The sequence below is a fragment of the Eublepharis macularius genome, chromosome 9, assembly GCF_028583425.1.
Source record: "Eublepharis macularius isolate TG4126 chromosome 9, MPM_Emac_v1.0, whole genome shotgun sequence".
Lineage (NCBI taxonomy): Eukaryota > Metazoa > Chordata > Lepidosauria > Squamata > Eublepharidae > Eublepharis > Eublepharis macularius.
Window position 1 is genome coordinate 8,367,349 of NC_072798.1, and position 15,179 is coordinate 8,382,527.

The window sequence follows — 15,179 nt, forward strand, 5'->3', positions numbered from 1 at the left end:
GATAGTAATCCACCAACCCATGTCTGCCTTCATTTCTGCACTCCCCCCCCCCCATAAATAGTTTAAACACATGACCTCTTTACAACCCTCCATAAACAAAAAAGCTGCTACAAGGGGAGGGGGGGGTCACACATTTATACAGATTGAAAAATACAGTTTGGGTAAGGCTTTTAAAATTAACTTTTTAATATTTATTTGTGCAAAGCAAAAAAAGTTACAAACATAAAAGAATGCTGGCAAATCTACACAAACTTCTAGAAAAGGTCTCCAAATATTTTAAAATGAGTCCATACACAATTGTTATCTGCATATGACATGTTCAAATATTGATAAGTTTATGAGGTCTTCAATCCAGTGAGTTACAGGATGTGGGTTTTTGTCTTTCCAATAAGTCTTTTAGCGACTGTAAGGGCGCGGAAGGTCCAGGAGACAGGCAATTTAAATTTAGTTTAAAATTACATAAACATCCTCAGAAATACAAGTAATGACTTCCTACCCAAAGGCCCAAATAACTTGACATGTCCAAAGCATACACTTAAGAGAAGCATTATGTACCCCACCAGCAACTGGACATGTACTTAATCTTTTACTAAAAAAGTGCTGTGGTGCTCAATACATCCTAAACATAATTTTTTTGCTGAGTAAGTCACAGCTTAAGATCCGTGGAAGCAACAGTTAGGAGGCTTAAAGCCATGGCCGTTTCCAGACGGCTTACCTGCCCCTGGAACGTCGCGCCATGTTGCGGGGAAACCGCGAAATATCGCGTTTTCTCGCGTGAGTTTTGCGTGACGTCGCACAAAACTCGTGTGAGAAAATGCGATATTTCGCGGTTTCCCCGCAACATGGCGCGATGTTCCGGGGGCAGGTAAGCCGTCTGGAAACGGCCCAAGTCCCATTGCTTTGGCAGAACTGGATGATCTGGCTCACTATTCCATTCATCTCTGAGACACTGCATATCATATTTGTTAACCAACATCAAATATTGTAGGTTTTGTTTTCTGTGTTGATTCAAATAGAGTTTCCGGAAGTGGAGGAGATTCTGAAACACCCAAAGCCGCCGGCCATATTTAAACAGCAACAAAGGCTGCAATTGTACATATTGTTTTCAGCAATTCAGTGTTTGATACGTCAAAATTAGTTGCTCAAGTCACTGATTAGAGTCATTTCTCCTCAACAGCTGCTATGATGTGGACGGTAGGAATGGCAAAACAGTGTCCAGCACGTAGAGGATCTGCTCCACAAGCATGGGATCCAGGTGACCTAACCCCCACTTAACGAAGAGTTGTTGCACCTGGCACGTGTCCTAAAGCATGTGGCATTCTGCAACAATCTTCTTGCAAGGTGGCTGCTGTTCACTTGTGCAGGACAAGGCCATTAACATTAATAGAAGTTTTGCAGGATGTGCTAAGCTCTGTTGGACAAACCAGGGCTTTTTTTCAGCTGGAACGCAGTGGAACGAAGTTCCGGAACCTCTTGAAAATGGCCACATGGCTGGTGGCCCCGCCCCTGATCTCCAGACATAGGGGTGTTTAGATTGCCCTTCGCACCGCTGAGGGGCGCGGAGGGCAATCTAAACTCTCTTCTGTCTGGAGATCAGGGGGTGGAGCCACCAGCCATGTGGCCATTTTCTCTTAGGGCAACCCATTGAGTTCCACCATCTCTTTTCCCTTAAAAAAAGCCCTGGGACAAACTGTGTGTTACATTTGGTTGTTCCATTTGGTTCTGTACTGGGGTTGCTTTTTTCTGGAATAGAACAACAGAGATACAGGGTTCTCTCTCTCTTCAGCTGTATTCCCACTGAAATATTATATATTTACTTCATTTATAGTCTACCTTTCTCATTCAAGGCAATTTTCAGCTAAAAAGTGATGCACTAAGATTGGTATAAGGCATACAACCCACAGAAATTGGAAACACTGCACTTAAAAACACAGTATAATACAGGCAGTATAATCCCTAGTGGTTGTTATCCCTGGAAACAACTTTAGAGTACCTGCACTTATTAGCAACACTCTGATTCTCCGTTCTGTTTAAAAAGATACATGTAGGGGAAAATATCTGAAGATTCTACCAAGGACTGTTTTCTCAGGGGATTAAGTCTTCAAGGTGTCATCCCTTGGGGAAGAATTACACCTTTTGACCCACACTGTGCAGGAGGAAACGGTGGGTACATTGTGCGGGGGGGGGGGGGGGTTAAGGAAGAATGGAGCATGAGTTACTGCATTACTCTGCACAGGACAAAGCGCAAGGACGATGTATCAGTACTGAAGAACAGCTTCCCTAGAGAGAGAGAGAGAAGAGAGAAAAATCGGAGGAAGATCTCCTCCTCATCAGAGGGCCCCCATTTTTTTTTAAAGGAGTAAATTGAAGTGCTAATATTGAATGACTTTGTCTTCCTAACCCCACCCCTCACCCCGGTGCCCCAATCCCATATGATCCGTTTGTGTGGGGAAATCAGCGGATGTACAAGAGAACCGTGACAGTTCTTCATACGTTGAGCCTGAAATTCCAGAGATGAGAAATTCAGTGGCAAACCATCCAGTCACATCTTCCTTGGAAGAAACAGAGGAGGAAGAAAGTAAGTGAGGCATTTAATGTCTTTTTGTAGCTGGTATTCTCTTATACAGGCTTAGAACAAATACGCTTGTTAATACCTTTGTTCTCTAATGTCCTGAAGGGAGTGTGTTCTAAAGTGCCTGTCAGTTTGCAGTGATCACTAGGACAAGTCTCTTGCACAAGCTTCATAGAATCTATGAGAAATTGTACAAAATACATCAAGCCTTGGAGGCCATCTTTGACTTTTTCCTCAGAAGCTATCATCCCACTGGCAGATATCATTCTCAAGCTTTACCAATTCAAGTCATATAAATATCAGTGTTAAAATGCAGGAGTGAGTCTGTAATGATTCCAAGTAAATGTGTGCATGTATTTTTAAATGCTTGATGAGATAGGTGAAGAGTGGGGGGTGAAGGAGATGGATGAGTGAGTGATATGATTGGTTGATGACTGAGAGTGTGGGTAGAGTGAATGCAGTTTGAGACTGAGAGGGGAGAGAAAAGTTTTCAGTCAGAAGAAGGCAGGCTAGCTGTGTGCTGCCTGAATATGTTGAAGTGTTTATGAGAGAAATATAACCTGTGTGGAACCTGGGCCGTTTCCAGACGGCTTACCTGCCTCCGGAAGGTCGCCCCATGTTGCGGGGAAAACGCAAAATCGCGTTTTAAACGCGATATTTCGCGTTTTCCCCGCAACATGGCGCGACGTTCCGGAGGCAGGTAAGCCGTCTGGAAACGGCCCTGAACTGAGCATGTTTGTGAAAGGACACTCAGTCCGGGAAAGAGAGGCCAGCTGTGTGAATGAGAATAAATGAAGTAACTTTAAGAACCGAGAACTACGTTTATGAAACCGATATGCTTCTTGACTAAATAAAAGTTTATTTTGTTTTGTTATATCCCAGAGTAGCTGTCGTTGCTATATCCCATTCCTATCCTCAGGGCCACATAGAACCACGAAGGAGCCTGACGCTTAAACACATTACCAAAGGGAAAATTTAAATAAAATATTTTGGAATAATATATTCCTGGTGGCAGCAAACTACCCAGAGGGTGTAAGGGGAAGATTAAAGGCAAAATCTACCCCAAAGAAAGTAAAGGTCGTAACAGAGCCCATTGTGTGGCATGAGTTAGCTTCTATATACTCTCTGTTCCAAGACAGTGTATTGGTTTTCCATTTGCTTCTAGCCTGCGTTGCGTTTTCTCCTCCCCCTAGCCAGGGCCGTTTCCAGACGGCTTACCTGCCTCCGGAACGTTGTGCCATCTTGCTGGGAAAATGCGAAATATCGCATTGAGAAAACACGGTATTTCGTGTTTTCCCCGCAAGATGGCGCAACGTTCCGGAGGCAGGTAAACCATCTGGAAACGGCCCAGGTATGTTCATACAGAATGTTTGATTCCCCTCACACCACCCCGCTAGGTTCCTGAAATTCCATATGTATTGTCTTTTATTGGGCTTGTAGGAGAATCTCCTTTTAAAAGACAACCCACATGAGCACAAAGCTCTCCTGAGCCATGTCCCACTTTGTGTACTCGCACTGACATCCAGTTGTCTTTCCCCCATTTGTCAGTTCAGTGTGCTGTCTTGTATCTGTTCCATTTGTGATCCAGAGGACAGCCTCTCTTGAGATAAGCCAGCATGCCAGCTTAGAGCTTGTTGTGGGCTCTGTTTGGCCAGTGTGGTCATATGGCAAGAGCCTGTGCTTTTTTAGTGGCAGCTTCACTGATGTGGAATAGGCTGCAGGGAGAAGTATGGAAGGAACTCTTACTCTAGGCATCTCATAGGACCAATACAGCAGTTGGCTTCTGCAGAGTTTGATCTGTTATGGCTATTGAGTACCAGTGCTCTTGCTTTTCCTGACTCAAAACACACGAGACGAAATACCTAGATTCAACTCGTGTTCTCTTACCTAAAGGTTTGCCAGGAAGTGTAGGCGTCCTTGCAGCTTAAAGTTTAGCATTTACAGTGCAGGCGTCCTTGCAGCTTAAAGTTTAGCATTTACAGTGCAGGCGTCCTTGCAGCTTAAAGTTTAGCATTTACAGAGCAGCGAGGAGGGAAGTGCAGGCGTGGGGCGCCTTTCCTCCCACTCCCAAGGTGCATCACGGCATTTCCCCTTCCCCTCACCCGGCCTGGCCCTGCAGAGCGATGCCTGGCTGCACTGGGAGACTTTAAGCTGCAAGGACCCCCGCACTTCCCTCTCTGCTGCTCTGTAAAATGCTAAACTTTAAGCTGCAAGGACACCTGCACTTCTCCCTGCTGCTCTGTAAATGCTAAACTTTAAGCTGCAAGGACGCCTACACTTTCTGACAAACCTTTAGGTAAGAGAACACAAGTTGAATCTAGGTATTTCATCACGTGTGTTTCGACTGTTAGAGGGATGGGCTGTGGCTCAGTGGTAGAGCATCTGCTTGACATGCAGCAGGGCCCAGATTCAGTCCTTGACATTTTCAGTTGAAAGGACGAGGTAGTAGGTGATATGAAAGACCTCTGCCTGAGATCCTGGAATGCCACTGACAGTCCGAGTAGACAGTACTGACATTTAGACACTTTCATTTTTAAAAATTAAACATACAAAATGTATATAAAATATGACAGCAATAGTGTGGAGTCTACACATAAGCATCTGGAAAAAGTCTCTAAATATCTAAAAATAAGCCCCCCCCCCAACAACTATCGTCTATATGCCATACATTCAAATATTAATAACTTCATCAAATTATGGAAGTTGGGCATTGTTCTCCCCAGCGTTGTCATAGGAGTTTTTTAGCTACAGTTAAGGGCCTGGAGGACCCATTTTCATTGACCATCAGTTATACTCCAAGAGAGAGACGAAAAGTACATAAACATTCTCAAAAATCAATGACTATTCTAATACAAAAGTTCTGAGTATTAAGTTCCTCCCCCAAACCCTGAATAACTGGAGATGCCCAAAGCACGTACTTAAGAGACACGTCTGATAAGTTACAGCACCAAAAATTAGACACTACACATTCCCTTGTTTAAAAAGGTAATGTGGTGTCCAATGTACTCTGACCAGTTTTTGGCTAAATTAATTGTAGCTCACCGATTTGCTGAATAAATCACAGCTCATTTTTAGGCGTTATCAAAACTGGATGATCTAGCGCCTTATTCTATTCATTCTTGAGACTCTGAATATCATGTTTGATAACAAACATCATATATTTAAAAACAAATACTGTAGGTTCCATTTTCTGTATTGATTCAATGAGGGTTTCTGGAAGTGAGGGAGATTTTGAAACAGTGCTGCAGAACTATTTCTGTGTGTTGCTTATGTTTTTAAATATTTATTGTGTTTTTAAATTGTGAAATGTAAATTTTAAACTTATTAATGTAATCCACCCTGAGCCTGCTGAGGGCAGAATAGAAATTGAAAGTAAATAAATAAAACCATATTTAGATACCAACGGAGGTTGTAGTTGTAAATATTTTCATTCAGCAAATCATATCTGGACCTTGACTGAGAAAATGACAAAAACTTTTCAAAGCCTAGCAGTGGATCCAGACCAAAAATCCTCCTATCTGCCCAAGCATTCCATAGTGGGAAAGATTTCCTCCCAAATTTTAGATCTGGATTGGCCTGTAATATTAATTTAGCATGTGAAAATAGGTCAAATTGATATTATCGTGACGTTTTGCGCCACAGTTCTCTGACTACAAGAATTGCAGGAGCAACAGGATCCATTTTAGCATGAATATACCCAATAGATAGTACTGACCTTGACTGACCAAGGGTCTGATTCACTATAAAGCAGTTTCCTGTGTTTATTGATCACTTCTGTTGGTTATAAGCTACCCTGAACCTGAGGCAAGGTGGAGGATACATCTTTAAATACATTGTGACATCAGCTCTCCCAAGGCCTTGGGCAGAGATCTTTTCCCAGTCTCTGCTCTCCATGGTCCTTCTGATAGGAATGCCAGTGACTGACACTATGCAGACCAAATATATGCTCTGCCGTGGCTGCTATCTATGTGACCTGCACCCAAGGCCGGCGCGCCCGTAGAGGCCAAGTAGGCAGTGGCCTCAGGCGCGAGGACCCTGGAGAGGCGCCGGAGGGGGTGTCGGGGTGGAGGCGCACGCCGTGGAGCTAGCGTGGCTGGCCCGCAGCTGCTGCAGCCAGCCAGCCCTGTGCCACCGCCACTGCTGCCACACGCCCCCAGACGGGCGCAGCAGCCACAATCCGCTGCTGGGGCGGTGTCCGGAGCCCGGAGCAGCCTCCTCTCACTGCCCCAGCCATCTGCAGGCAGCTTGCGCTGCACAGTGCGTGCAATGATGTCATCGCGCGATGACGACTGATGTCATTGCGTGTGTGTCAGGGATTCGCTGTGGGCACCAGAAACCCTGGCGTTGGCAGTGCCTGCACCAGCTATTCATACCTTATTCCTGAAGGAGATCTGATTTGGAATGAATCGGCAACTTATGTATTTGTATCCTGTGGTGTTTGTCTACTGTAATGACCATTGATGATGATAAACTAAGAGATTTCTGATGTAAACGTTGCCCATGGAACTTGTAACGAAAACAAGGTCCAATCCAGCGCATGGCAATATTCCTAGGGATTATTGTATTGGTTTGCGTGGAAATTGAATGTGTTAAATTATGTGTTTGGATCAGTATCTCCAACTTCTCCAAATTGAGGCACACTTTTCTGAATTAAAATTAGGACACATACTTCAGTCTTATGTCCTAGAAGATTTAATTTTACTGCATCTGAGACAACTGTTTCAGGAAGCCCACACAACTGTTACAGGCATGCTTGTCCTGAAAACAGGTGATTCTGCTGCCTTTTGGCAATGAGAGTAAATGGATCCCAATCACACCTGATGCAGGGATGTGGCCGGACACTCTGCTGCCTGTGGAGGATGATTGAAGGGAGGCAAGAGCAGAGCAGTCATGCAGAGTCACAGCAGGCTTCTTCCTCTGTGGCTGGGTATTTCAAACCCAAAGGGGCCTTTAATTATTTAACGTGTTTATCTCCAACTCCCACAGAATGCAAAGGTACAGTTGTCAGTATAGCTTGGTTAAATCTTGAGTATTTGAAGATGGAATTGGAAATAGGTTCTGTGCACTTAAAAGTAACTTTGGGCAAGACCTAGCTCTTTGCTTCATAAGCGTAATGGGGATATAAATGCATATTGATGGCAGTTTTCAAAGGAGTCTGCCTTCCAATAAACCCATTTTCTCCAAAGAACTGTCTCTATAGCAGTTCTGGGGGAGATCCAGGCCTCACCTGGAGCTTGACAACCCTAAGTCAATGAAGCATTCTTAACAATTTGGCGCTAAATATACGAATCTGGGGCTTTTCGTGTTATTTTTCCTCATATGCTTTTAACCCACCCTTACCCCCAAGGAGTGGTTCTGCTTTGCATCCAGACAGTGTATCCCCTGTCAGCCAAGAAGCTCACAAAGCAATCTGCGCCTGGCCTTCTCTTTCAGTCACATCTTGCTTTTCTGTGTGTGTGTGTGTGTGCGTGCGCGCGCGTGCGCGTTTATGAATTTTGGCTTTTTATCCACTTTTCTCATTCAGACTTAGGGCAGTCTACAAATACAGCGATTTATCAATTAACAATTTAAAAAATAAAATAAAAAACCCAGTCATGGTGGTGAATGGCTTCCGCAGGGGAGTAGGGCAGGGAAAATGTTAGAGGGGCTAGGAAAGCTCTGGACTTTCTGTCCACTCAGCAGCCACCCTGGCTTTGCTGTATTTCCAAAAAGATCATAATAAAGCAGGTTTTGGAGAGATCACAGAAAAGCCACGAAAAGGGCTGGAACGTGGCATGTAGAAGCTAAACTGCAAAGGCAAAGCCCCTCCAGCACTCCCTGCTGAGCGACTGGTTTGTTGATCTGGCCTGCCTCATCTGGTATGAATCCTCCCTCCTATTTTTTTTTAAATGGAGGGGCTATGAAGTAACTCAGGACTGACCAGCAGCAAGAGATTAGTGTGTTGTGTGTGTGATTTTGTTTTTAAACTTCAATTTTTATGTCTTTCAATAGGAGGTGTCAAGTTAGGCCTTGGAGACTTCATATTCTACAGTGTGCTTGTGGGTAAAGCAGCAGCCACTGCTAGCGGTGACTGGAATACAACTCTGGCTTGTTTCATAGCCATCCTCATAGTAAGCAGAATTATAAAAATCTATATGTTGCACATTGACATGTGGTTGGAGTGGTATAATTTTTAGAGCAGTGCTCGGTGACGTGGTGCCCACTGACGCTTTGCCTGGTGCCCCCTTCCTTCTTACCCAAGGCATCTCCTCTCCAACTCCAAGGGTCAAAGCTGGCTTTCTTCCACATTAGAGCAGGAAGTGCTTCTAAAGGACCCAAGGAGGTATCATGTGTATGTCTGCAGGGAGCAGCCATTTGGAAAATGGCTACCTCCATCACAGCAGGACACTTGGCTTGGAACCTCCCAATATTTTATGACTGGCCCCAGACACCATGGCAGCTATTTTGTGGTAGGTGTGCTTCACACAGCAGCCAGCTTATGGTTCAAAAACTCCCCACAGGTTCAACAAGTTTGGGGACCTCAGATTACTGTGGAACTAGGATAAGGGAGACCCGGTGCAATCCCTTGTAAGCTCTGGAACTCACCGGGTGATCTTTAGCCAGTCATGTACCCTGCCAGCCCCACCTACCTCACGGGATTCCCGTGATGATAAAATGGAAGTGAGGGACACCCTTAGCGCTCTAAGCTTCCTGGAAGAAGTAGAAGCTAAAAATATGTCAGAAGTATCTGCTCAGAAGCAGGTGGCCAGTGACTGAGACAGTGACATTGGCCACGGGTCCACCCTGTGGCTGCCATTTAAGGAAAACAAGATGCTGCCTGAGGCTTTCTAATGGACTTTATTATTGGTTTACTTGGAGCACCACTCACCTAGATTAGGAAGTAATTGGTAGTTGCTGAGTGTAAATCTATGTACAAACCAACTTGTATTGTATTGTATTGTATTGTATTGCATTGTGTCCCTCCATACCTTTTGTATATGTACTGTGAATGTTTTTGATAGTTACTGTTTACTATTGCTTGGAATACACTTTACCTTGACCTTACTTGGTTTGAACCTAAATTGATTCATTATCACTTTATATACTGGCTAAATATATTCTTTATAGTGCTTTGCTGCCTTCCCTTAAAAAAAAGGAAGTGCTACCCCCTTGTCTCTTTTCCTCCATTGCCGTTTTAGAAGCATTTGTAGTTTTTTTTTCTTCTGGAAGATCCTTTTTCTTCCTAGTGTACCTTTGGCTGTGGTGCAGCTAGAACACAAATTCCCTCAGATTTCAACCATAGCATGGTACCATGCTATCAAGTTTAGATCATCACTTTGTGAACGTAATGCTCTACTGTCCTTACTGCAAGTAGTAACTCAGCCCAATTGACTCAAACCTTGCTATACTAAACCTGAGCCTAAATTTCAGGGATTCACTGAAAATTTCTGAAAACAGTATGATATCGGTTACTTAAAAAAGATTGGGCTATACTAAAACTCCAAGCAGATCGGAAGTGCTCTCCTATTTACTTCCATTTATCTTATCAGAAAATGTTTGAGCTATCTAAATACTTCATTTATTTAACAGTTCCAAAGAATCGTTGCTCTTTCTTGTTACTTAGATGTAATACATTACCTTCTGCTGAGATGAAGAGCCGTTTTAGTAGAATCCCTCCTGAGAAACATTTCTGTACTTATTGTAAAGATCAAGTTGACTCAGGGCCAAGCTACAAGTGACAAATGACACTTGAACAGCAAGTGTATTTCTCCCTGTTCACTTGCCCTCCACTCAATCTACTTGCCGTTCAAGTGTCATTCGTCATGTGTAGCTTGGCCCTCAGTTGCCCGTATCCTTTTTAGTTTCCCCCATTATATTTAACTTCATAACCAATATTTAACTCCCTGGAATGACCAGCTACAGAATATTTCAGGACAACAGACATTAAAGGCTTTATTGTCAGGCAAGATAAAAAAAGGGTGCATGTGATTTAGCCATATTTACCTATGCAGTTATAAATTATTTATAAAATACTTTGATGTATGGCTTGTCAGCTGTTCAGTTACAGGGAAAGGAAGGATGTAATTTAAAAAAAAATCACTGTGAGGTCCTGATCCAGAGCGCATGTGGTGCAGCAACCCCTTGGATCTTTTCAGGTGCCAAACAGCAATGGGGGGCTGTTTTTGCAACTGAAAAGGTGTGTGTGTGTGTGGCGGGGGGAACAAGAACTCATGGGGCTGCCACTCCACACAAATACTCTGGATCACGGCCTTGCAGCCATTTTTCTTAAAATGACCAATGCTTCTAAAATGGCAGCAGTAGCCACAGGATGGATCCGTGGCCACTATCACTTGTAATTTGGTCCCCCCCCCCCACGAAACCTGTGTTTGGACTATAGCTTATTACTCTGGGACTGCGGTGAAGAGGCTTGTGTCCATCACTGGCTGCCCACAATTGAGATGTTCTCTCCAGCTGACTTGAAAATGCTCTAAAACAGGTACACAAGGCCAAGTTGAACTTTCACATTCACAATTTTGATTTTATAACAAAGGCAGCATAGCCCCCACCTGATTACCTTTTGAAGCGCATTGTACTTAGAAAAGCAAACTGAGATTCAGATCATATAAGCAAATAGGCTGGTGACCATTTTCTTTTTCTTTGCAGGGCTTGTGTTTAACTCTTTTATTGCTGGCTGTATTCAAGAAAGCATTACCTGCCCTTCCGATCTCTATCACCTTTGGCCTGATCTTCTACTTCTCAACAGACAACCTTGTGCGACCTTTCATGGACACGCTTGCATCTCATCAGCTATATATTTAAAAAAAGGAGGGGAGGAGGAAGAGATGCTGATAGGATCCTGTACTTTCTTTGGGGTAGATCTTTCTTTTAATCTTCCCCTTACACCCTTCTGGGTAGTTTGCTGCCACCAGGAATATATTATTCCAAAATATTTTATTCAAATTTCCCCTTTGGTAACGTGTTTAAGCGTCAGGCTCCTTCATGGTTCTATGTGGCCCTGAGGATATGAATGGGATATAGCAATGACAGCTACACTGGGATATAACAAAACAAAATAAATGTTTATTTTTCAAGAAGCGTATTGGTTTCATAAAAGTAGTTCTTAGTTCTTAAAGTTACTTCCTTTACTCTCATTCACACAGATCTCTTCTAAGGCTTCACACACAGTTAGCCTCTTTCTCTAACTCAATATTTGTCTCACAGAAATGCTTAAAACTCCTCAGGCAGCACACAGCTAGCCTCTCTTTCTCTGACTCTCATTCACAGAAATATGAAACCTGCTCAGGCAGCCCACAGCTCGCCTCTCTTTCCCTGACTGAGTGTCCTTTCACAAACATGCTCAGTTCAGGTTTCACACAGGTCATATTTCTCTCATAAACACTTCAACATATTCAGGCAGCACACAGCTAGCCTCTCTTTCTCTGACTCTCATTCACAGAAATATTAAACCTGCTCAGGCAGCACACAGCTGGCCTCTCTTTCCCTGACTGAGTAATTTCACAAACATGCTCAGTTCAGGTTCCACACAGGTTATATTTCATAAATACTTCAACATACTCAGGCAGCACACAGCTAGCCTCTCTTTCTCTGACTCTCATTCACAGAAATATTAAACCTGCTCAGGCAGCACACAGCTGGCCTCTCTTTCCCTGACTGAGTAATTTCACAAACATGCTCAGTTCAGGTTCCACACAGGTTATATTTCATAAATACTTCAACATACTCAGGCAGCACACAGCTAGCCTCTCTTTCTCTGACTCTCATTCACAGAAATATTAAACCTGCTCAGGCAGCACACAGCTGGCCTCTCTTTCCCTGACTGAGTAATTTCACAAACATGCTCAGATCAGGTTCCACACAGGTTATATTTCATAAATACTTCAACATACTCAGGCAGCACACAGCTAGCCTGCTTTCTTCTGTCTGAAACCTTTCTCCTTGCATTGATCCAGAGGAGTTAGCCATGTTAGTCTGTAGTAGCAAAATCAAAAAGTCCAGTAGCACCTTTAAGGCTAACCAATTTTATTGTAGCATAAGCTTTCGAGAATCAAGTTCTCTTCGTCAGATGCATAGTACAGAAACGGTTCTATGCATCTGACGAAGAGAACTTGATTCTCAAAAGCTTATGCTACAATAAAATTGGTTAGTCTTAAAGGTGCTACTGGACTCTTGGATCTTTCTCCTTGCACTGTCAGTCTAAACTGCATTCACTCCACCCACACTCTCAGTCATCAACCAATCACATCACTCACTCTTCCCTCTCTCACCCCCCACTCTTCACCTAGCTCAAACCAAGCATTTAAAGACACATGCACACATTTACTTGGAATCTTTACAATCTTCCTCAGGAGCCTTGCTGGGCAATGGGACAATCTTAAATGGATGAAATTCCTGTGGGTTTTATACTTAGTGCCATATATTTTTCTGGGAAACTTGTAAGAGCAAGTATATGAACCTCCCTGAAACTTGACAGCCAGGCCTTTCAGATGCCGGTGCTAGAACTTGCTGCAGCCTCATCCTAGAGCTGTTTACTGAGAGCCAAGCTACAAGCGACGCCTGACACAGGTTGGACACTTGTCAGCTTCCCTCAAGTTTTGATGGGAAATGTAGGCGTCCTGGTCTTGCAGCTGTAATGAAGAGCCAAGCTGTAAAACCAGGACGCCTACATTTCCCATCAAAACTTGAGGCAAGCTGACAAGTGTCCAACCTGTGTAAGACGCCCCTTGTAGCTTGGCTCTCAGAATGGAGCCCCCCTCCCCTGCTGAGGTCAGTAGGGCTTGCTCCCAGGGTTGCAGACTGATTGCCATGAGCTCCTTGGGTGGTACCTAGCCTTTTAAGTTGGTGTCTGAGTCAAGCAGGAAAAGGTTTTGAGGAGGGTGTCTCTTGCAGCATGCAGATAGTGTGCCACGGAGAGAGGAAGGAATTTGCGATTTTAAAACGGTCGGAAGTTGTTTGTAGCTGTCCCACCCCAAAATCAAAATCCAAAACCAAACCGCAATCCACGTAATACCTTTATTTGGACCAGCTATGATGGCACAAGTGTGCAAGCTTTTGCATTCGCCAGATCTATTCCTCAGGCGAGATCTTACAATATAAGAATTTTAAAAGGTGGTGGGGAAACAAATATTTTTTAGATGTTGCAACAGAAACACCTATTGACAGCCCAGAGGAAGACGCCCTTTGTTTTGAGGAAGAGGCACCCACAAGCGGTGCAAATTGTGGAAACAAGGGGTGAGGGGTGTTCAGTTTTAGAACATCCGTTAATTGCAAGATGATGTAGAATGTGCACGCTCCTGTTGGTGGGAAGCACCCTGAAAAATCGCAGCAACATCACAGCGACATCATTGATTTGGAGCTGGATGTGCAAGGGTGGAGGGCACCTTCCTTGGAGGGGGGGGGCGGGGGGAATGACAGGTCTCTCTTACCTCCCTATCTATGAGGTTACAGTTTGTGTGAGTGTGGGGGAAAGGCGGTGTCACGGTCATAGGATCATTGATGGGCTGTGATTCTTCAAGAATCTTTCATCGTTCTCTTGTTCTCAGGAAAGGTTGAAACCGCATTATCTAATTGGTTGGACCCAAAGGAACACATATTTGCATAGAGCCAGGCTCCATTCACGGTGGCCATTATTGTCCCTTTTTCCAAAAAAAAAAATCACTAAATTCTAACCAGGTTTAGATGAGAACAGAATAGTTCTCTCGAACAGCTCACATTAACAGTATCCTTAATTTAAATGATTCTGTCAATCTGTGCTAATCTCTTCCTTGAAATGTGCACATCCTTTGGTGGTGGCGGAGCATGGGTTTTCACAATCAATATTGTGATCGAAATCCGGCAAAACCGCGCTTCCGAGTATCCGTAGAGGAGATTCTGGGAGTTTTTACCCACTATGAGTGTAGGTAGTCGTGAGGACTCTTCTAAGTCTCATAGAGGGAGGGGAGGATGGGAGCTGCACCAGAGGGATGGGCATAGGGCAAAGGCTGAGGAGAAACTTGTGAATGGCTCCAGAGTGGAGCAGAAAGGCAGCCAACGAAATAAGTGCCAGTGCCTTTAATAAGCAAATTAGACCACCACCTTGCCTCCAAATGTGTAGGGGCAAGCTGTCTTTGGTTAGGAGGAAAGCATAAGCTTTCAAGAGCCACAGCTCTCTTTGTCAGACGTAACTTTATCGTAGCATAAGCTTTCAAGAGCCACAGCTCTCTTTGTCAGGCGTAGCTTTATTGTAGCATAAGCTTTCAAGAGCCACAGCTCTCTTTGTCAGGCGTAGCTTTATCGTAGCATAAGCTTTCAAGAGCCACAGCTCTCTTTGTCAGACGTAGCTTTATTGTAGCATAAGCTTTCAAGAGCCACAGCTCTGTCAGACGTAGCTTTATTGTAGCATAAGCTTTTGAGAGCCACAGCTCTTTCTCATTAGGAACTTTATTGTAGCATAAGCTTTCGAGAGCCGCAGCTCTCTTTGTCAGCCGTAACTTTATTGTAGAATAAGCTTTCGAGAGCCACAGCTCTGTTTGTCAGATGTAACTTTATTGTAGCATAAGCTTTCCAGAGCCATAGCTCTGTTTGTCAGACGTAGCTTTATTTTACCATAAGCTTTCGAGAGCCATAGCTC

The 15,179-nt window shown here is 43.9% G+C and overlaps 1 protein-coding gene across 1 annotated transcript in view; it reads left to right on the forward strand.

The window, feature by feature from the left end:
• The window catches only part of LOC129336286 (presenilin-2-like), a 31,002-nt gene extending 19,355 nt beyond the window's left edge, over positions 1 to 11,647 (forward strand). Inside the window, exons 8-11 of the mRNA XM_054989412.1 lie at positions 1,178 to 1,255; positions 2,459 to 2,578; positions 8,564 to 8,682; positions 11,216 to 11,647. Coding sequence (XP_054845387.1) covers positions 1,178 to 1,255; positions 2,459 to 2,578; positions 8,564 to 8,682; positions 11,216 to 11,371 — 473 coding nt within the window. The 3' untranslated portion in view covers positions 11,372 to 11,647. The remainder of the gene's footprint in view (positions 1 to 1,177; positions 1,256 to 2,458; positions 2,579 to 8,563; positions 8,683 to 11,215) is intronic.
• The last annotated feature ends 3,532 nt before the right edge of the window (positions 11,648 to 15,179 follow it).